The sequence below is a fragment of the Dendrobium catenatum genome, unplaced genomic scaffold, assembly GCF_001605985.2.
Source record: "Dendrobium catenatum unplaced genomic scaffold, ASM160598v2 fragScaff_scaffold_737, whole genome shotgun sequence".
NCBI lineage: Eukaryota > Viridiplantae > Streptophyta > Magnoliopsida > Asparagales > Orchidaceae > Dendrobium > Dendrobium catenatum.
This window is the reverse complement of record NW_021319199.1, coordinates 195790-219602: the sequence shown is the minus strand read 5'-3', so window position 1 is coordinate 219602 and position 23813 is coordinate 195790. Positions and strand designations below refer to the sequence as shown.

The window sequence follows — 23813 nt, the reverse complement described above, 5'->3', positions numbered from 1 at the left end:
ATTGGCTAAAAACAAGATTTTAATTTTAATATTTTAAATTATTTATAACTAATTATTAGTTAAAATAAGTAATATCTAATAATTAACATAACCTATAATATAGATAATATATTTTATTGTAATTAATTTAAATTAAGGAGAATAAAAAATGATCAATTTGATATATTATACTGATTTTTGGATTAAAATATAATTTTTAATGATTTTTTGAATGAAATATGATTTAAAAACATATTTAAATTAATTTAAATGCAAAAAGCTAGCCGGGTGACACTTGGCAGCCCGGGATAGGTCTCGCGGTCCACGAGCAATCATCACCAATGATTGTGCCACCGGGAATGGTTGGCGGATGTTCGCGGCATTGATTGTCGTTGTCAGCGGCTTCCTAGGGAAATTGGATCGTCCGTTATTTCGAGCAGACGACCTTGATCTCGTTGGACTGAGAGCGAGACTGCGGGATCGTTCCCGCAGTTTGAACGAAAGTACGGAATGAACAAATCTTGACCGTTGATCACGTGATCAACAGTCATAATCTTATGAAATGTTCGGGTTACGTAAACCGAATCCTAAACGCATAAATCAACTCGTTCTCCAAAACGACTTGATCAAATTGCATAAAATTTGAAACTTAGGGGTATATAATGAAGATCATTCATGGGATATCAAGATCATGGCCTAAAATATGGCTTACAAAAAGATATTTAGATCTAGGTGTTTCTAACTAGGCATTCACCTTGATTTAATGGACAGTTTGACCCGTTAATAGCTTGTTTTATTTGTAGACTATCCACACTCCTTTTTGTATAAAAAATCATGATCTCAAATGCTTTAAATCAACAGGAAATTTCCTTGGAATTTTCCTTGCTTCGGTTCACCAGAGATCTCACCACCGACAAGTTTGGCTTAAGAACCGTGGAGAGGGATTGGAAAAAAGATATTTAGATCTAGGTGTTTCTAACTAGGGTTAGGGATTCACCTTGATTTAATGGACGGTTTGAACCGTGGAGAGGGATTGGAAGAGCTCACACTTAAGAAAACTTGGCTTGGGGAGCTTGGAGTGAGAGAGAGAGAGATAGAATAAAAAAAAATCCTTTATGAAACCCTAATTCTCTCTATTTAAGCCTTAGACTCATGATCAAGGGTTATGATTGAATCTTGAGCAAGTTAGGAGGGAAGTAGGGGTCATTAGGCTAGGATTTGAGTCAAAGGAGGATTAGGAAATATTTAAATCCATTAATAGGGTTTAAATTGACCTAAATAAGCCTAGTTTGACCAAGGGAGACTATGGTTGACCAAGTGAAGGGTTTACTTGGTCAACTTGGTCAATTAGACTCAAATAGGTGAGGGGTCGAGTCCAAGGGATGTTTGAAATTGAATTGAACTTGAATTGTCCCAATAGGGCTTAATGGGTCAACCTGGGCTGACCTGATCAACCAGGTTGACCCAAGGCATGGGTCTGAGCTCAACCACTATAGTCTATGAAGCCAAAGGTAAGTAAGAGATTGAGCCTAGGATCCTTCAAATGGATTTGAAATCAAGTTAAAGGGTTTCAGGTCAATTTTGGGTCAACCGAGTTTGACCTAGGGCTTGGGTATGGGCTCAACAGACCTGGATTTACCCACTTAGTATAAGGGAGGTGGTATTGGGGTCTGTCTTGGTCAATTTGACCAGGTCAGACTCCTTGACCCAAGTGTTTGAGAAAAAAGTAAGGTCAAGACACTCGCTTTTATCTGCATGTGTGTTGGATCTTCGTACAAAGCTAAGACATTAAATTTTATATGTTTCTACCACTACGAATATTCCAGGATGCAATAGTTTGGCGCTGTCTGTGGGAGACTCAATCCCACTATCCTAAGCACCACTTCGATGGCCAACAAGTGTAGCAATTACATCTTGGGAGCCTCTCACTCCAACTCACACCAACCCAGGAATCAGTCTATGACTTATGGATGTCAAGTATCCACCTCTTTTTATCCTGGGGATGCAAAATACTACTAGAGAACGAACTTCATGACATTCCCTGGAAGACCGCATCAGAAAAATGGAGGAAACTCAAAATGAGATATTTCAACTTCTACAAGAGACTCGGCGACCGACACTAGCACCACAAGAAGAGATTCGTTTCCCTTGAGATCCACCAGGGCTCGAAGATGTTCTACCCGAACATCTTTATGTTGAGATTACCCTTCCTCCATCAAGGATGCGTCCTCAGACACATCAAGTGTCACAACGCGACTCGATATGACCCGATATCACACAGGTCATACTGTATCCAATTGTGGTAAGACTTACCCCAAGATCTGGTTGGAGAAATACTGAAATAAAATTTCTAATTTATATACTACATAGAGCCACTACTGAATGTAATATAAGGTGGAGGACTATTGAATCTCAACATAAATTTTTTTATATATCATCCAAAACATATATAATCTGAAATATATCTACAACAGTGCTTAACAACAGAGAGCACAATAAAAAATTAAAGCCAAGCCTGCAAAAATCAAAACTAACAAAACGTACCAACATCACACATTAGAGCCTGCTATCTTATCTACTCAGCATGCTCCTTACCCTTCCTTGGGTTTGAAGACAAAAGCAAAAGTATGAATGAGTGTTGACCTCATTTTTGTATGAGGTCACTTTTAACTCCTTCCTGAGTTCTAGACCCTAGGATCTTCCTAGTTCCTAGCCCTTAGGTCCAGTCCAGACCTTAAACTCAATCCAAACCCAGAACCCTTAGGCTAAAGACTTAGGTTCTAAAGCCCTTTTTAGGTGATTCTACCATCACCTTGAAACCCAATCAATTGACATCCGATTAAGGGTCTATCAATTTCATATTGATGTGGCATGTCTCTAGTGTCAACCCTCCAAATTTGAACCCATTTGGAGGACTTTAACCCCAAAAACGTGATTAAAATCCAAAGGTTGCAAAACCTTCAAATATTTACAGTCAATGCCACTAAACCTTTCACCTAGTGGAATCTGATCTTGGAGCCCTCTCCAAATGCTTTGACCATCTCCAGTACCTTGATTTTGACTTATTGAACAATAGTCTACATCTTTCCAGACTCAATTTGGCTCCAAATTGACTCAGGGCCAAAATGACCAAAATGCTCTTTAAGGGGACTTTTGGACTTTTGACCTAGACTTGACTTGACCTTATTATCAATCCTTAAAACCTTTGTCAAGTTCTTCCAATTGATTTTTAGAACCCTTTTGACTCAATTCTAATCATGGGCCAACTTGGTTGATCAAGTCAACCCATTTTGACCTTAATACCCCCTTAAGGGTCAAAATGGTCATTTTGACCTAAATTACCTTTCTACACTTTGATGCCTCACCCATTAGACTCATATGATCAAATGGATTTCAAGTGACCCAACTCTTGGACCAAGTTGAACAAATGACCCATACACCCTTTTTATTCAAACTCTTGGACCAAGATAATTTCAAATCCTTTTGAATCCAAGGGATGATTCCTTGGGCACCCAAGAGATCCCTCTTGGAGATCCTAGTCTCGGACTCACTTGGGTTAGCCTTTGGCTTGACCAAAGTGACCAAAGAGAGGTCTTCCTTGAACAATCTCTCAACCTTAATCAAATTGAATCCAAATCAAGGTGTCATTGGGTCCCCCTTGATCCAATGCACCTCCCTTAATCAGCCCAGCCCTTGGGCTCACTCAGGTCAAGAGTTAGGCTAACCCAAAGTGTCCAAAACAACTTGGGATTGAGCCAATTCTTGTCCTAAGTCAAATTGAACTTGACCAACACTTCCATTGGGTCTCCCATGACCCAATACATCTCCCTTAACCAGCTCAGCCTCTGGATCCACTTGGGTCAAGAATTAGGCTAACCCAAAGTGTACAAAACCACTTGTGGTTGAGTCAATTCTTGCCCTAAACCAGATTGAACTTGATCAACACCTCTAATAGGTGGCCCTAAGTCCAACACACCTCCTCTAGCCAGCCCATGCCTTGGACTGACTTGGGTTAGGTTTTAGGCTAGCTCAAAGTAGCCAAAACCACATGGACCCGAGCCATCTTTGAATCCAGATCAAATTAAACCCAATTGCCACTTGCATTGGGTGCACCAGACCCAGACCCACCTTCCACATCAAGCCCAGGGTCTGGCCTGACCTGGGTTGAGCCCAAATCGACCCGAACCAAGCAGATTTGGATCAACCCGAGCCATCTTTGAATCCAAATCAAATTGAACCCAATTGCCATTTGCATTGGGTGCACCAGACCCACCTCCCGCATCAAGCCCAGGGTCTGGCCTAACCTGGGTTGAGCCCAAATCCATCCAAACCAAGCAAGTTTGGGTCCATCCAAGCCACCAGACAAAACAAAGCCTCCCCAGGCTGAGCTCACCCTCGACTCTAGCACATCTCCATCGACCTTCCAAAGTCAACCCGACCCAAACCTCGGCCGGTGGTGGTCGGAACCAATGGAGAACATGCTCCGGTGGTCCCCTCAGGATGATCCTGACCCAAATCCTTCGAAAGGCTGTGGCTCACCGTCTTGACGCTCACGAGCCCTTGGGGACGATGCACCCTTCCACCTGGCGCCAATCCGCAACCCCTCCAGCTCAATCCTAGCCGTTCAAGCTCGCAGGAGGTGGCTGAATAGGCTCGAGCTCTTCAAACTTTTCCATTCGATCCCAAGCTTCCAAAATCACTCCCCAGAGCTCCTTCAACCTCCCAGTAGCTTTCCCCAGCTTCCCAGGCCATCCCTTAGATCCGTTCGAGCGAACTCTGGCGAAAGCTCTCGGCGTCCCGCTCAAAGTCGTACCTCCGACCGTCCTCCAGTCCCGACATCTAAAGGAGATCTTCTTGCCATCATCCGCTGAAGCTTCCTGATAGAGAAGCTCATTCGTTGAGACTGTCTCTGCGGTAATCTCTCCATCCCGAGCTCCCTAGCTAGGTAGTCCGGTCAAGTGTGAAGGAAACCTCCACCCCAATGAATCTCCACCGTTGGATTGAAGGTTTCCCCTACCCTAATCCTCCCTATGAAATTTCATTGAAGTTTGCCAGCGGGATCGCTTGGATCACGCTGGAGAAACTCCACGGCCTCGGACTCACGCGGGAGGTTGAAGATGAAATCCCAGCCCTTGATTTCAATCAACGGCGTGGATTAGATCCCGCGATCTCGGAGCCTGTTTAATCCCAGCCGTCCGATCCTCCATCCGATGGCTACGGTTAACCCAACCATTATACGGTCAGTGTCAATGATTGCTCCGCTAATCGTGACGCGCCGCGTGTAAAGCGCGACTGATTGTGTAATGGCGGGAATTAATTTTACATAAAATTAGAGAAACTTCAAGAATCCATAACTCCCTGCACACTTGGAAAAATTATGTGTTCTTAGACTCATTGGAAAGGTCTCAGGGAGATCTATAAAAACCTTATGGTTCCAGGCCCTGATTGTATCTGTGTTGAGTTTAATTTTAGTTTGAGCATTTTATTAATTATTGCAATTATTGTTTATTTTTAATTCCCCCAGGCCTGGAATTTTGGGAGATTGAATTTGGGCATGTCCCTGAGATGTCCAAATTTTATCTCCCCTGTTTAAGATGTTCAACGGCATTTTTCCCTAATTTTGAGTTTATGGGTCATGGGTTGACCCTTAAATTCAAAATGGGATTCATACCTTTCCAATGAGATTTAGGTTGTGATCTTTTGTGTGATGATGATGTGTGGGATAGGGAGTTTAGAGCCAGTGATTTTGCCCCAATCCAAGCTTAGGATAGCTCCCTAGGATTTTTTGAAGGTGACTAAGAGTTCACCTTAGGTGAATTGTTTGGCCACCTTAAAGTATTCCACTTGAACCCAAATTTGGTGGATTTAGGCCTTGGGATCAGGTGATCCCATGGTCCAAATTTCACAAGGTTTGGAGCTCATTTGGTTCACCTAATAGGAGCCATAGTACCCCCCCTTAGAAATGGCCTTTAACTTTAATAAAATTCTAATAAATCACCATTAATTCATAAAATTCCTCAAAATACTCCTAACTGACCCTAATTGATCTATTAACCAGTGGAAATTCAAATCCTATTAATTTAGCTTTATAATCTAAGTTAATCTAATTTTAACTAAAATTAATGTTTAATCAATTTTAATTAATTAAAAATTATTAAAAATCCCAAAAAATCTTTAAACACTTGATAATATCCCCTTAGATCTTCTCTGATCTTTGGGTTTGATTTCAAGAAGTTTAAGATTCATTTGGGTTCAAATCATTAGAAGGGATCCTTTAATTAAGTTAATTAAAAATTCTAGTAAATACCTTAACTTGTAAAATTCATAACTAATTGTAGAAAATTCTAAATCAATCAAACTCAATGGATAATGACTCTAATTAAAATCTAGTATTTTCTAAAAATATAAAACCTCTAAAGTCTAGTCAAAATAAAAAAGTCAACATTTTGGTCAACTCTAGGTCAAAATCGGGTTAAAACTTCTAAAAATCATAACTTTTTGTAGAAAACTCCAAATTGAACGTACCACCTGTCTAACAACTCATAATAAGCTTTAGTATTAATTAAAAATCTTAAAACCTTAAGATTAACTCTAATTTTTAAAAATCAAAATTTGATCCTTTAGTTAACATATACGGAAAACCTACAAAATCTTCCAATTCCCCTAAATTTTAGAATTCCCTTAATAGGCTGATAAAATTATTAACAAATCTTTTAAAATCAGTAACCAACTCTTTTTTATATTAATCCATTTCTTAATTTTAACCAACTTAAATTAACTTAATCAATCTCGATTACTACTGGGTAACCCAAGCCTACGAGGCTATTAGCTTAGCCCCAAGAAAGGTGAAATAAACTTCACGGCATTGGTGTGAAACAAAGGTGGTAATCAATTAACTCTTAAAATATATTTAACTAAAATTCTTAATATATTAATATTTAAACCTCAACCTAAATCCCCCTTTTAAACCTTAACAAACTCAGAATACTAGACAACTTTAACTAATCACCCAACTTAGGATCTACCCCAGCCACACGACCTTTTACACACACTTTAGATGGTTTGTTAGAACAACTAACTCTAGATCTAGGTTAGGCTGGTGTTTACTTTACTACTGTGTGCCGGATTTTTTGTGATTTTACTGCATGTTGTGGATGAAATTGCCTTGCTGTGTCTGTTTACTTTTTCTGCACTCTATGGATGGTTGATGTGTTTGGCGACTAGATTACCCTTAGGTTAAGTACGATCTGAATGTTCACATAGTTTTCTACAGGTGTCCACGCTCATGCAGGGCAGTAAAAAGGGGGGCTAAGTTAATAAAAAAATATCAATTGCTATAAATGCTTGCACAGGTACTTCAGTTGCTATAGCTCCCAAATAAGAAAAGTGTGGCCAGTGTGTTTACTTTCTTTTCTGCTTACGAAGAATCCAAGGAGCTTGAAGAAAAGGATCCCAAAGGAGAATAAGGCTGAAGACTTGAAGATTGAGAGTATCCCACTCAAAACTACTTGCGTCATTACTAGGTTTAGAATCCGGGCTATTATTAGTGGTGCCCGACCACTTTACTTTCTGCAAAATTTTGGTTTGTAATAAGCAAGGAAACTTTGCCTATGGACATTTATTAATTAATTAATTTATATTTGATGTGTTGAATTGATTGCCTTTAGGATTGCCTGCTTTTTCTATTTTTTTGCATTTGTGTGCCGCTTTTATTTTCGCCTGGATACGTGAGACTCGTAAGGGTGTGAAATTTTTTTCTACTCATAATCTTAAAGTTTAAATTTTAGTGAGTCTAAATAGCATAGAAAGATAACGAATTTAGGGAATTAGTCAGGGATTGACCCTAGGGTTGCATGCATATTTCTGCACTACTTCTTTCCTTGGTTTAGACCCTTCCCCGCCTGTGGGTAGAGTCTGAATAGTCTGACCTATGAGGACGAGGTACCAGACTTAGGGAAGTCCAGTCTTCTAAAAAAATTATTTTCTAAGCATGTTTTTAACTTTCAAGCATATTTGATTTGAAGTTGTCAACCAGCACGCATTGCATTAGAAACATACTTAAAGAGTCAAAAATTTAATTGCATTAGTCCTTAGCATTTTTGCACCCAACATAAGTTAAAGGGGCAAATTAGAAAAATCTCTAGATGTCGGCCCCAACTCTCCAAAACTTTAAATAAAAAGTCCCTACCACTCTTTCATAAAAGACCAGACTCATGTATTTTAAATCGATTAGTTGTTTAGCTGGCTCCCCAATCCAGGCCGGGGTAAGTCCAGGTTCTGCATTGCATTAGTTAGGTTCGGAAGACTGTGGTCTAGTGTCCAAATTAAATTTAGGATCCGGGGAAGATATTTGATTATAAGATCCCAAATTTTGGGAATTTAATCTCAAATTCCTAATAAAATACTCAACTCTAATTAAAGCTTTATTTCGATCCTAAAATATAAAGCCCAACACTTAGACTAAGTTGGGATACTTCCGGATGGTTCTGGAATCTTAAAGTGTCCCCTACCTCTCTTCCCTTAACTCTGTTAATAACTAATCAATCTTGATCCATTCCCTTTTGATCTTCTAAAATTCATTCACTTTTGGTATCACTCCTAAAAGATCTAACAAAATTTCGTCACTATTTTAATCGAGAGTTTTCGTAGGGGACTTTGTCTCCCGACGATATAATTAACTACGATGGGTTGTGCTCGTAGGAGATTTGGAACCACACATGCACCTGATTTTAAAATTAATTTCTGTAAAATCTTATTAGATTTCTTTGGGAAAAAGTCAAAAATGATCGTCGTTATTACATTAGAAGGATTATCATTGAATGGTGTTATCTCCCTTCGGGGAGATACATCCTTCTTCGATAAGGCTTTGGATGTGAATTCGACGATCGTACTTCTTGAATATTATAACTGGATTTAATTAAACTTCATTTTGTTCCCTCGGAGCCATACGAAGTTCTCTTTAGAGTCCGATTACAATATTGAAGATGAGTTTCATAATTCTAAGTCTGAACATCGTTATGAAATTTTATTTTCATCCTTCGTGGTGATATAATTTTTTTTAACAGGTCGATTCGACTTTAGAATTATAATTAAACTTTAATTTTAAATTTTCCAAAGAAAACTAATATTTTTTAAAACCTGTTTTCAAAATTCCACCAACAATGAGCTAACACAATTGAGTAAGCTATCGTAGCCTAAAATAGAAATTAATAACTAAAATCAAAAGAACTGAGAACACTGTGATGAATCATACGTTGAAATTAAATATAATTAAAAAAAATAATGAAATGAATTGAATTATAAGCAAACACTTCATAACAAAATCTCACTTTGGTAGCCTATTGGCTCCAGCATAATAACATTTAGGTAATAGAATCTCACCAGCATAATAGAATCTCACCTCGACCGCCCACTGGCACCAACATAAAAGAATCTCACCTCAGCTTCCCATTGGCTCCAGCGTAACAGAATATCACCTCGATCGCCCACTAGCACCGACATAACAGAATTCCATCACTGTAACCCACTAGCGCCGATGTAACATCACAACACTTTACAACATATTTTTAAATACATTTCATTAATTAAAGCATAATTGGATTGAATTCCAAAATTACAAAATGTCCCAATGATAGACAACATGAATACTACTGAGTAAAAATTCATAATTTCCAAATTTAACCAAATTACCACAAATTGTGTAAAACACCATTTTGAAGTTTTAATTGAACTGAAGCACTATTTTTAAATGTTAAAATCATTTTTTGCCTAGGTAAAAATAGTTGCTTTTTCAAAAACACTAGATAAAAAATTTTCAGAATATCCTCAAAATATTCATAATCATAATATCTACAACATATAAAAAGTTACATAGTTAAAATTTTACCAAAACAAAGTTATCATCATTTTTTCGGTAACGAAAATATAAATTTGATCGAAAAAATATAAAAAACACATAATTATTGAAATCTAAAATGAATAAATTACCCAACTGGGCTTACAGATGAAAATCACTCTATAATCGCCTAAACTAAGATTTTCTATTTCCTTCTCTCTTTTTCTTAACATTTTCTTTTTTTTTTTCTCTGTTTCTTTCTATGTTTAAAATGAATGAAATGGGTAATAGGTTAAAATACAATTTTTAAAAAATTTTGAGTTATAACATAAAGATAATGAGTTTGGTGACACAACAACCTCTACCCATCCTTTGAACGTAGGTCACTAACCTCCCATTCCTTTGGACATCCTTAAGGAATTAGCCCAGCAGTACATTATTGAACTGGTTCGTAATGTCCTACATCATGAATTACAAATATTGATCCAAGAAGAGTTCCACGTGGGAGGTATAAAATAACCTCATCGTTAGTGGGAATTTTAGGAGTCACACCCTTAATTGAAGCCATCCTTTAATACCCCATTCTAACAGGATTTAAACTATCGATTATCAATTCCTGTGACGGGACATCCGGCCCGTACGAGCATATCGATCATTATAATACCATCATACACATCCAACAATCCTCAAATGCACTTATTGATCTCATTTTTGCGTGAGGTCACTAGGATCCTAAAATCAATCCATATCTCAAATCAATCTAAATTTTTGATAAATTCAAATTCAAATCAATTCATATCTCGATCTATCTAAACTTCAATCAAATCCAAACTTCAAACCTACCCAGGCTTTGAACTTTTCTTGATTCAAACTCCAATTCAAACCTTGATCATGATCCCAGACTAATCTATATCCTAGGATCTATCCTTACCCTAGATCTATCCAGACCTTAGGATTTATCTAGACCTTAGACCTATCTAGATCATAGATTAATCTAGTCCTTAGATCAATCCTAATTCAATTTAATATATATCTCAAATCCATTGAGATTTCAAACCCATTCAATAAAATCAATCAAAAGTTTCAATCATCTAATCTTCAATGAATGGCCTGCATTCATCCATCAATAATCCTATAAATCTCAACACTCAATCATATATTCAATGTTCAATAATCTTTTATCTCCTACAGTCTTGTACTGCAGTCACATACTTCAGTATATTATCTCCTATAGTTCACTCATACTCTAACCTCAATCATACCTTATATCCAAATCAATCAATCAATCAACCATATATTATATTCAATTATTCAAACTTTAATCATCTCAATCCAATATTCAACATATAGTTAAGTATCAATCGCCTACAGTCTTATACTGCAGCTAGGAACTCCAGTACACTACCTTGTATAAGGTACCGATCCTTTGATCTTAGTCAAAGTCTAATTCTCTTCATAGAAGTCTTATACATCAAATTTTCCATCATTAGTTCTTTGAATCAGTGATTGACCAGCTTAATTTGTTTGAACTAGTTCAACCTAGTTCAACTAATTATACACACTAATTATCTCCAATTGACATCTAATTTGATTCTAAATTTTATCAAACCTCCCTGTATACTTCTCCTAGTGATTAGGACTTGACCAGTCATCTTGATCTAGTCACCAGTTGACTAGATCAAATAGACCCAAGCTTCATTAACTGAGTCCATTCAAACCCCATCCTTGTATATGACTCAATCAACTATCTAAACCTATCAAAACAACTTCAAAACACGATTCAATTGTTCTCAAATATGTCTCAAATCTATTCCAATTACTTTGACTTGCTCAAGTCAAAATACCTGGTCAAACCTCTCTATATATAAACCTCCTTCACCCGTACAATGGATCTAATCACTTAGACCTTTTACAAACCACCTAAATAGCTTATATATGTTCTCTAAAATTCATTCCATCAATGTTTGACCACTTTGACTAGTCAAAGTTGTCAATAAAGTTTTTAAATCAATTCATTTGGTCAACCCAGACTCAAGTATCTCAATTATGGTTTCATATGGCTTCTAGACTCATGCATCAATCCCTAGACCCACCTAGACTCCACCTAAGCAAACTTGACCTTTGTTGACTGGTCAAACAATCAACAAGGGCTCAAATGAGCTTATATGCTCAACCCGACCCATCAAACACACCCAGCCTAAACCATGTCATTCCAGCCCTTGGAATCAAATCCAGAAGCTTCTCTGGAGTTATCCCGACCCAACCCAGCCTTGGGTTCGATCCAAAATAGGCCAACCAACTCGAGTGGTACCCCATGCACGTGGGAAGGACAACCCGTCCTTAATACCTAAGTAGCTTGTTCTCTAGAGCTCTAACGGCTAGATCCAGGTGTCTATCATCCATACAACTTCTTGGAATGATCCATACCCTTCATTTTGGCTCCAACAGACAAATAGGTCAAAGAGGGATGGGATTCAGTCATTCGAACCTTGATCTCACTCCAACCATTTCTAATAGTTCTAGATTTTTGTTTGGAGCTCCCAAAGCTCCCTCCACCTTTCCCTAACATTTTACAACCGTTTAGATGCTGCCGGGGATGAGGAGAATGAAGGACCAAGCCTAACTCCGTCCATACCTCCTCAACCACCTATAGAAGTCTCCTCCGAGCTCAGGATCTTCAAGCGAACAACATGAGGACAATCTACAAATTTGTCCGTATCTTAAACTCATCAAACCATTATTTAAATTGAGCTAAATGTCTAACCCTAGGCGTTTATATAGGTTCCTAATTAAACTCCTAGTTATTGCATCAAATGACTTAAGAAATAATCCCCACTCTTTCTTATACCCTATCCTATGTATGTTTCAAGTTTTGAGTCATTTGGTTAAGTATTTTATGAAAATGAAATAAAAAATAATCTTAGGGTTTACGGTGGCTGGAGGAAGGAGATGAAATTGTGGCCGTCCATCCATTCTATTTGTTATGGATGGATGTGATTTCGTTGGATATTCAACCTGTTTCAATCTCCAGAAAAGAGAGATCGAATAAATCTCTATCCAACTAGATCTCAGCCATCTGTCTAAACCACAAAAATTACTACACCCGCACGATCCATCTGATTGAGATCAATCCTATAGGTTTGATCTCAACCGTTGGATCTGCGGTATGTTAAATCCAACTTTCGAAATATAGGATCTATGAATCTCATCCGACTTCATCTGATCCATTCATTTGAAACTGTGGGATCTCAGGTGACCGTGTGATCCTTCTAGATCAAACTCGGTACCGCTGGTTTGATCTTGACCATCAGATTAATGGATTATTGATCTGACGGCTTAGAGTTTTGCCGTGCTGGATAAGTGGAGGGACCAATTTGACTGCCATCATCCGTGTGGTCGAACCACGTGGAGAGCGCAGAACCTGGTCAGCGCCACCGTTTGACCCAGTATTTAAAATCCTATAAATAAATAAAAAAAGGTCCAGAACTTCAAAATGAATATGTTTTAATACATATTCAATTCTCTTTAATACAAGTTGATCTATCTATCTCTTATAATATATTATTGACATAGGTTATCATATGACCTATGACTAAATAATTTATTATAAATTTTTTCCATAGAACATTAGGGCACTTTTTATTGCCCATGATTGTTATGCTTTGATGTGTTTATAATTAGTGTTAAAAGGGTTAGTAGACATTGATTGATATCCTATAACCTAGTGACACTAATGACAACAATTAAGGTGTGTCTTAGGTGACCTAGTCAATTTAGGATGAACTACACATGTCCCTTTTGGGATGAAATTCAAACTTAGAAAAATAGTGTCATACATCTTTGATCAAATACACATTGATTTGACATTAATCAATCTCCAAATAACTATTAGATTTAGGTGACCCTTCCTGAAGGGTCCTAATTTTCAATAAATCCAAATAAGTCAAATAAAATTCCTAAAATTATAAAATTAACTCCATATCACTCCAATTAACTCTAAACCAAATATACTATCAATCAAACTTAAAATTAAAACTCAAATTTTTATTAAACCTAAACTAACTCTTAATCACCTTTAATTAAGATTTAATTAAACAAATCATAATAATTTAAATAAAATTATTTAAAAATTAAAAATTAATTTCAATAAACTTAAAATTAAGTAAAAAATCAATTAAAAATAAAATTTGAATTTAAATTCAGCTTAAACTCTAATTAAATTACTAAATACCCTTAATTAAACATTATTAAATAAATGCCTTAAAATTCATATAAAATTCAAATAAATAACAAAAATATAAAATAAATCCATTTAAACTAAAATGAAATTAGAAGCATATTAATTTTAATTTTAAATAATTTTCTAATTAAAAATTCAATTCAAGCATATTAATTTTAATTTTAAATAATTTTTTAATTAAAAATTCAATTCATAATTCATTAATTAAATAATTTCTTTAATAATTAAGCAAATACAATAAATAAATTCTAAAATTCATTAAAATGAATTTTAAATTAGATAAAGTCAGAGATTAATAATTTAATTTAAATGAAAATTTTTAAACAACTTTTTAATTTAATTTAATTAATAAATCATCCACATTTAATTAAAAGATCATTAAAAATCCAATAGTTAATTAAAAATTTCTAAATATTATATTAAAATCCATTAACATTTAAATTAAATTCTAATTCATTTGAACTAAATTAATTTAATAATTTGATTAGTTAAAATTTATTTTAACCAATTAAATTTGATTGTTAATTTAAATTAAATGGATTAAGACCTTTATGCCTAAAGCTTGATTCCATTTGGAGGGCTTTAGACATTTTGATTTAAAGGGCCTTTAAATACTTAAATAACAAAAATATCTCTTATATGTTGTGCACGACTACTTTTAGAAAGGCACTAACACATTTGGATTAAGGGATCTTCAAATAAATAATAAAACACCGATCTTATGTAACATACACGACTCCTTAGGGATGGTATGTTACATAGCATGGCAAGGTCACTTCCTCTTACTCTAATAAATTTTTGGGGACTCTCAGATGTACACCTGTCTTCCATATAAGATGGGTGTTCATTCTGAAAGTATAAAAATGCTCATACAATGGATAACTCATTCTCGCAATAAAAGAAAAAAGGGAAGAATAGTCTGCCTCCTAGACATCTATTGCCATGACACAAGTTTTGATAAGAAGAATAATATAAACCTCTCAATACATCTCGAACCAATGTATTGATGACCATTCGAGATCAAAAAATATTAGGTGGCCTAATCCTTTAGAGTAGAATACAAGAAATCAGAATCAATACTATCATTTCAATCGTAGTCGTGGGCACAGCACTGAAGCATATAAGCTGCTCAAAAATGAAATTGAGAGACTTATCTAATAAGTCTACCTTCGACAGTTCATTCAAGATTCATCTTCTCAAGATGGGGCTCATTTCATTGGAGGGAACAATCAATAATAGTAAAGGCAACCATTAAAATATATTTAAATTATTGGCGAGATTAAATAACCATGCAATTTAGGCCTTTGTGTTAGTATTATTACTTATTATGTGTCATCATGTTTATCTTCTATGATAAGTTAGATACCACTCTAATGTCCCTAATATTTTCTTCCAAGTTAAATGACGTGTTGTCCTTATATGTATCTCTTATGTATTGAGTATGGCATAACTCTTATATCCCTAAGTTATACTAGGGACTTATTGTATTATCTTACATAATATAATAATGTGTTATTTACTCTATTCTGATGTTGTCACATTCCTTAAAAATGATATAAATGATAATAATAAAAAATATCGATGAATATAATTTATTTATCCATGATTTGAGAAATATTAATCTTTATTGTATCTCAATCACTTGATGATCAATCCTAGGGGGATTCGATCTGATTTATTCTATATAGGTTAGCATCTCCGAGCAGGGCTCTGATATACAACCTCGGATAGGTCAAATATCCCAAGAGGATGCCAATCAAATATTAAATTATTGATTCTGGAAATATGTAATCTTTATTGTGTCTCAATCATTGGATGATCAATCCAAGGGGGATTTGATCCAACCTCTTACATACAGATTAATATCATTGAGCAATCCTCTGACATATAGTCTCGAATAATTCATACATTCTTGGTGGATTCTCTCGACATCTTTCATAAATGTTAACATCATTAAGCAATGCTCTGACATATAACCTTGGATAGATCATACATCCTTGGTGGATTCTCTCGATCTCTTCTATATAGATTAATAGTATCAAGCAAAGCTCTAACATATAATCTCTGATTGGTTATATATCATTGGTGGATTCTCTTGACCTCTTCCATATATGTTAACATCATCGAGTAATGCTCTTATATATAACCTCGGATAGGTCATACATCCTTAATATATTCTCTCAATATCTTCCATATAGATTAACATCATCGAGTAATGCTTTGATATACAACCTCAAATAGGTCATACATCCTTATTGGATTCTCTCGACCTATTCCATATAGGTTAATATCATTGAGCAACACTATGACATACAACCCCAGACATGTCATATATCTTTGGTGGATTCTATTGACCTACACTCTTTTACCCATCGTCAGGACTTCTACCCAACGCTGATTTTTTGCCAGTCGTCGGACTTTCGTTGGACTTCTACCTAGTGCTAACCCTATGCCCATCATAAAACTTCTACCCATTATAAGAATTTCATTGAACTTCTACCAGACACTGAATTTCCACCCGTCATTGAACTTCTACCCGACATTAAATTTCCACTTTTGTTATACTTATGCCTATCGTCAGACTTTTATCAGACTTCTACCCTACATCGTACTTTCGCCTGTCACCAGATAATGGTCATCCCCGACCTTCATCACTAAATTATGGACCTTTTGACCACCCTCCTTATAATGGCCTTTTCACCTTACTGCAGTCCTCTTAACTTCTGTCGCCTACTACGGACCTTCTGACCTCTATCGTCTACCACAATCCTTCCGACCTCTGTCACCTGACTACGACCCTTCTGACCTCCAGTGCCAACCACTACGGATGTAAAAATCTCTTGGTCATGGGATCTCTCAAAGAAGAGTGACAGCCTGTTTGACCTTTGTATAGGGAGGGCTCTATAGTCAGATAAGGGATACCACTTATATAAAGACAGAGGAAGGCATCATGTATATGAAGAGGATTGAAGGGGAGAGGCAGAGAAGCAGGAAAAAGTCCCTTTTACTCAGAGATGGGCTTTAGCCCTGGACAAGGGATACTACTTGTATAAAATAGGAGAAATGCCTCAACTGGAAAAGAGGGAAGGAAGAAGAGACTCCTACTCAATGAGGGGCCCAAAATCTGGACAGCGGATATTGCCTGAACAAGACGAAGGGAAGACCTCAGCTTGAGAATAAAAAGGGAAGAAAAGAGGAAAAGAGGAGAAGAATCATACTTAGAGAGTGACCCTAGACCTGGACAAGGGATATCGCCTAAACAGGATCAAGGGAAGACTTCAGCTTGAGGAGGATTAGAAAAAGGGGAGGAGCAAGAAACTCATACCCCCTAAGGGGGGTATTTATAGGAGGGATAGGATATTAGGGTAGTTATGGGCGCACAATTCAGGGGTCGTGGGCCACGATCGGCTTGAGCTAGCCAGCCTGTCGGTAGCAAGGCATACGCGCTGGGCAGTCGAGCAGTTGCGGGTGCGCATGGTAGCGACGCAACTGTGGCTGGCGGCAGCTTGTCTTTCTAGCCCATTTTTTGCCCAGAAAGGTCAAATTGGATGTAGTTGGCATCCTCATGATCATTTTTGACATTCCAGACTCAATTTTGATACTTTTAAAGTCGTTCGGGGTCTCTACACCCAAAATTAGATTATTTCTAAATTTTAAATTGTACAAAACCTTCCCCAATAGCTATAATGCATATTTTTATACTTTTAAAGCCTTGATGTCAAAAATAAGGGGGCAATTGATACATTCTCAAAAAATTATCTTGATTGGGCACGAATCTCGAGGAAAAATCAAGTCAAAAACTTTCAAAATTAAATTTGGGATCATCTAAACTCTAAATTTAGCAAACTTATAATTGAACTAAACGTCTCAAAAATATGAACCCAACAACAAAGAATTCGACTCAATCTGATCCCAAATGGGTTCAAATTAAGGGCCCGGAGCTCTGTTGAAAGGTTCGAACAACAATTTAGATTTCCAAATAGTTTTGAAACATAGCATACTTATAATCAAATTGAGCGGCTCGACGAGAAAAATTCAACGAGCACAAGATCATGAAATTCTGACATCATCAAGACCATCAAATGTCTAACTACCTGTCCATGATTAAGGGATTCTACATCGACCGTCCATCCAAATCACTCCACGTTTACCCTTGATCCTCCTCCTATTTCGGGCCATGCCACTCTAGGAAATCTATAAATAGACCCCTCCTTCCACTTGATAAAGGACCCCTAAGCAAGAGATCAAGGGAGCGGTCAGAGATCGCTCTCATATCCTCACTCCTCCTTGACCATTGCTCGGAGTTCTGCCGGACCACCACCTGACGCCCGGAGTTGCACCAGACCACCACCTGATGCCCAAAATTCCACCAGGCCACCACCTGACACCGGTGTTCCACATACTACCACCTGATACCTGGAGTGCTACCAGACCACCACCTCACGCCGGTGTTCCGGTGGACCACCATCTGACTCCCAAAGTTCCTCCGGACCACCACCTGCCACCCAGAGTTTCATCGGACCATCACCTGATGCCCGGAGTTCCGTTAGACGACCACATGACACCAGAGTTTTGTCGAACCACCACATAATGCCTGAAATTCCACCATACCACCACCTGACACCCAGAGTTCCACCAAACCACCACCTGACGTCGGTGTTCCACCGGACCACCGCCTATTACACAAAGTTCCTCCAGACCACCACTTGGTGCTCAAACTACCATCAGACCACCATCTTATGATAATGATCTTTTTAACCCTTATCTCCTGCCGACTATGATCCTTCTGACCTCTGTCGTCTACTACGGTCCATCCGACCTCCATCACCTATTATGGTCCTTTCGACCTCCATGATTAGACAATGGTCTTTCTGACCCTTGTCACTTTCCAAATATGGTTCTTACGACCTCCCTCACCTACTATGGTCCTTCTGACCTCCACCACTAGACAATGGTCTTTCTCACCCTTATCTCTTGCTGTCTATAGTCCTTCCAACCTCTTTTGCCTACTACAGATCTTCTAACCTCCATCACTAGACAACGATCTTTCTGACCCTTGTCTCCTGCCCACTAGAGTCCTTCCGACCTCCGTCGTCTACTATGGCCCTTCAAACATCCATCACTAGACAATGGTCTTTCTGACCCTTGTCTCCTGCCGACTACAGTCCTTCCAACCTCTATCGTCTACTTCCAATCGCTATCGCCAAACAACGGTCTTTCTAACCCATATCTTCTACTGACTATGATCTTAACAACCTTTGTCGCCTACTATAATGCTTCCGACCTCCATCACCTGACAAAGGTCTTTCTAACCCTTGTCTACTACTGACTATGGTCCTTCCAACCTCTATCGTTTACTACGATCCTTCCGACCTCCATTGTCATACATTGGTCTTTATAACCCCTATCTCCCGCCGACTATGGTCCGTTTGACTTCCCTTACCATACAATGGTCCTTCCGACAACTGTCACCAAACTACAGTCTTCTTGACCTCCGTCGCCCGCCGACTATGGTCTTGCAGACTAAATGAACATATCAATACTGATTCTTCCAATTTCTACCATGTAATGCATTATATATGATGTATATATGTTATATTAAGCCAAGGCCTTCCCTCCAATGAAGGGTATCATTTGTAATCGGCTGCAAATAATAGTATATTCATTCAAACTGGACGAGGCCCCGTGGTTTCCCCCCTTTTTAGGGCTTTACACGTAAAAACAGTGGTGTCTCTTATGAATGTTATACCCGCTCTTTTATCTGCTTGTATGTTGGATCTTCGTACAAAGCTAAGAGATTAAATTTTATGTTTCTCTACCATCGTGAATATTTTAGGAAGCAACACTACCCATAAAATTAGGAGAAAATTATTATAATTAAAGCATACTAATCTATATATTATGGTCAAGATGATTTTTAAATTGAATTTATGATTACTCCTAAAATATTGTTTGATTGATTCAAAATATAGATTCTTACATTCTCCTCACCTTTAAAAATATCGTCATTGACATTTCTACGAGTAAAAAAACAAATCAATACGAAAAAAAATCAATATGAAATTATACCAAATTTATAATACACTAAATCAAATTGGTTCAAAACTCAAGAATATATGTCGGACACTGATCAATAAATAAATCTTAAATACAAAATAAATTCTTAACAAAATAAATGAATATAAAATAAATTTTCAAAACAAACCAATCTATAAACACATTTAATTATATAGGCTTACATTCATGTGCTTGCAATATTTAACAATTCTTTCAAGAGGATGCCTTGAGGCTTCTCTAAACTCGACCAATATTTTATGAAGAAAAAAATATAAAACCAAAGAACTTAAGTTTTTTGCAAAACATACCTAATATGAGCAAGTGCATTCAATGTTCAACTTCACTTGTAGATGGGTCACTTATATAGTAGAGCTTAAAGAAATCAAACATTAATACTCAAGTAAAAAATTTAGTTATGCAAATCTATTCTATCAACTATAAGAACAGATGATTGGACATTACTATTTTACAACTCATATAATGTGAAAGTTTTTTACTAGCAATAACATCAAATAAATAACCTTAATGCACAATTAGATGATACAAATAATAATTTTATCATGAATCCAATGCCATCATCACTTATTAGCCATTAATAGCTAATGCAAATTAATAATATTTATATTATTTATTTAAAGATAAAATTTCTTTAATTTGAAATTATTATTATTTATATTATTTTTACTAGCTCTGAATTAAAATTATATATATCGATTTAATTTCTTAATATAATATTTAAATATTTAACATAACATATAATATAAAATTTAGTATATAATATAATTTTAAAGATATATAATTTCAATTTTTAGTGTAAAAAAAAACTTTGAAAAAAGACACCAACTGTATTAAAAAAAAGTAAAAACAGAAACTACATTCTGCAACCTAACAGCAAATAGTGTAATGATTTATGGGCGACACCTAGCTTTACTATTTCGAACGGAGAGCTCGAGAAAGGCCTTTAATGTCGCCAGGTAGAAGAATCCGGCCATTCTTATCCTTGAATCACAGAATTCTGTATTTAGCGAGAGGGCGAAGAGGGGGAGAAGAAGTTCAGGTTCGCCGCAGTGGCTTCCGAACTGGCGCAGCACCTGCGCAGTCGGTGGCTTAGGGTTCACTTCACAGGTTCCCCTTCTCCTTATCCTTTACACTGGTTTTCCTGATCTAACGTTTCGATTTTTGAGAAAAAGTCAATCCTTAGGCCCTTTAATTTTCTATTAGCAACTCAAATCCCTTAAATCTCGGACCTTTTGCAGGATTGGTGTTATACTTCTTTTTATTTTCGTTTCTTTCTCTGGATCTACTTGTTTCTAGGGGAGGAACCTGATCGAGTTATCCAGGGACAAACCCCAATTTCAAAGTTATGATTTTTTTTTCCCTTAATTGGGAGAGATAATAGGTTTTCTTTTTTCTACAACTGATTGTGATAGTTGAGGATTTCGCCATTTGAGTTCGGAGGTGAATTTCGATGGCGAGTTTGGGTTCGTTTCTAAGATCAAACAGCAGCAGTAGGACAGCAGCATTCGTGTTTAACGAATTGGGAGGGGTTGATGGTGGTTCTGTGGGTGAGATAGCTTCTATTCAGACGGATATGGACAATCTGACTGTTTCCAAAAGATTGGCAAGAAATATAAGCCAGAAATTGAAGAAGAAGAAGAAGAAGAAATGTAGTGAGAGCTTTGAAGATGTGGAGAGCGATGATGGGCTGGTTTCTTTCTCTGGATGCCTAAGCTCCTATGTGAAGAGTACTGGATGCAAAGTTGGAGCTTGTGAGGATTTGGACATAAACTGTAGAGGGAGATTGATTTCTGCGGACGACTGCAAGCCTGGAAAGAGTATAGTGGAGAATGCCATTGCTTTACCAGAGAAGTTTTGGAGAAAGGGTTCTAGGAAGGATAAAGGAATTGAGCAGCGCCCATTAAGCTTTCCTCCCATGAATTCCTTACCAGATGATCTGTTGGAGATGATTCTAGTTATGCTTCCATGGACGTCTCTAATAGCTGCTCGTAGGGTCTGCCGGAAATGGAGATGCATAATTGGCAAAACCCATTTTATGCAAAGGAGATCTGAGGGATCTTATCAAAGACCATGCTTGTTCTTATTTGGCATTACAAGAAACGGATTTAACGGAGGTGAGATACATGCTTTGGATGTCTCTTTTGATCGATGGCATCGAAGTAGCCACAATGCATTGAAGAATTGCTCCTTGTTTTCTGTTGCGAGTATTGGGACTGAAGTTTACATTGTTGGTGGTTGTTCATCCTTTGTTGCTTCCTCTTCTTCATTGGAAAGGAGTTCAAAGAAGACTCTTAAAGAGGTTTTGGTCTTTAGCCCTATCAAAGGCTCATTTCATGAAGCTGCTCCAATGAAAGAAGCAAGATCTGAACCTATTCTTGGAGTTTTTGAAGTCACTTCAAGTTGCAACATTTTTCATAGCCAGATTCAAAGGCATTGTCGAACACAGACGAAGTCACACGCAGGTGGAAATTCAGATGTATATGAGGACCCCCATAGATTATCTCTACGGCGCCAATTAAGGGATGCTTTCCAAGAGACGGAGAACTTATTGCAGCCCAACAGAAAGCTTACTTATTCTACTAAACAGAGAAACATTCAATCCAAATTTGCTCTGATATCTGTGGGTGGCCATGGTTCTTGGGATGAGCCTCTTGATTCTGGAGAAATTTATGATCCTATTACTAACAGATGGGTAGAGATTGCTCGACTACCTGCATCCTTTGGGCCTGTTTGCTCTGGCACTGTCTGCAATTGTATGTTCTATGTCTATTCTGAAACAGACAAACTTGCAGGATTTGATCTTGAGAAGGGCTGTTGGATGATGATACAAGTTCACCGTCCTCCTCCACGGCTTCCGGATTATTACCCTAAGCTTGTGTCTTGTCGGACTCGATTGTTTATGTTGTGTGTCTCCTGGTGCGACTATGATGGCCTGCTTAATAGGAGGGAGAAAGCTGTAAGAAAGATGTGGGAGTTAGATCTGAAGTCTCATTCATGGAGTGAGGTCTCTAGGCACCCAGATGCTCCCATGGACTGGAATGCTTCATTTTTTGCAGATCAAAACAAGATTTATGGTGTTGAAATGTTCAGAATATTTGGTCAAGTTTTGGACTTTGTCACTGCTTGCAATGTTTCTGACTCTGAAATCAAGTGGAATAGAATTTCCAGGAAACATGCAGCCCATGAAGCTGATGCTTCTTCATGTATTACAAAGTCAATGCTGGTGGTGAATCTCTGAGGTCAACCCAAGTAGCCAACGAAAGCTATTGATGTCATTTTCTGCATTGAAATTTATCTTCTCGTATGACTTCTTGTTGTAGGTTGTAAGCAGAATCAGGTGTCATTGTTTTTATCTGTATCCAATCTATTATTCATAAAAGATATAATACTTCAAAGAAAATTTCTTTTGGATTTTCGTTTCCTTCTTTAGCACAGTTATATTTGAATTTTCTTGTACTTTCCTTTTCTTTAGTGCTGTTTACTTACTGCTCATGGCTTTGGTTGCTCTTGTTGTGATACTGATCCACCGCCACCACCAGATCTTCATGGATAGTTTGTGCCATCTTTGTGCAAGACTCGTCGTTGGATTCAAGATCCATCATGTTTGTTTCTGCGATCTTGAATTATGCCGACCTACCTCTATCTGTACTCAGGAAACTTGCCATGATTTCATCAAAAGGTACA

The 23813-nt window shown here is 37.2% G+C and overlaps 1 protein-coding gene across 3 annotated transcripts; it reads left to right on the top strand.

Annotated features, from left to right (window-relative positions):
* Nucleotides 1-20968: 20968 nt before the first annotated feature.
* Nucleotides 20969-23585, top strand: LOC110093904 (F-box/kelch-repeat protein At5g42350-like). Of its 3 annotated transcripts, none has more exons than XM_020818945.2 (2): nucleotides 20969-21236; nucleotides 21542-23585. In XM_020818945.2, the coding sequence occupies exon 2, from the start codon at nucleotides 21580-21582 to the stop codon at nucleotides 23365-23367; it is 1788 nt and encodes a 595-aa protein (XP_020674604.1). In that variant the 5' UTR covers nucleotides 20969-21236; nucleotides 21542-21579; the 3' UTR covers nucleotides 23368-23585. The 3 variants fall into 3 exon arrangements, with proteins under 3 accessions (XP_020674604.1, XP_028552194.1, XP_028552193.1); XM_028696361.1 differs by having other exon boundaries at nucleotides 21426-23585; XM_028696360.1 differs by having other exon boundaries at nucleotides 21368-23585.
* The last annotated feature ends 228 nt before the right edge of the window (nucleotides 23586-23813 follow it).

Excerpts from the sequence above, each read along its gene's own strand:
- LOC110093904 (XM_020818945.2), top strand. The coding sequence starts at position 21,580 with ATGGCGAGTTTGGGTTCGTTTCTAAGATCAAACAGCAGCAGTAGGACA.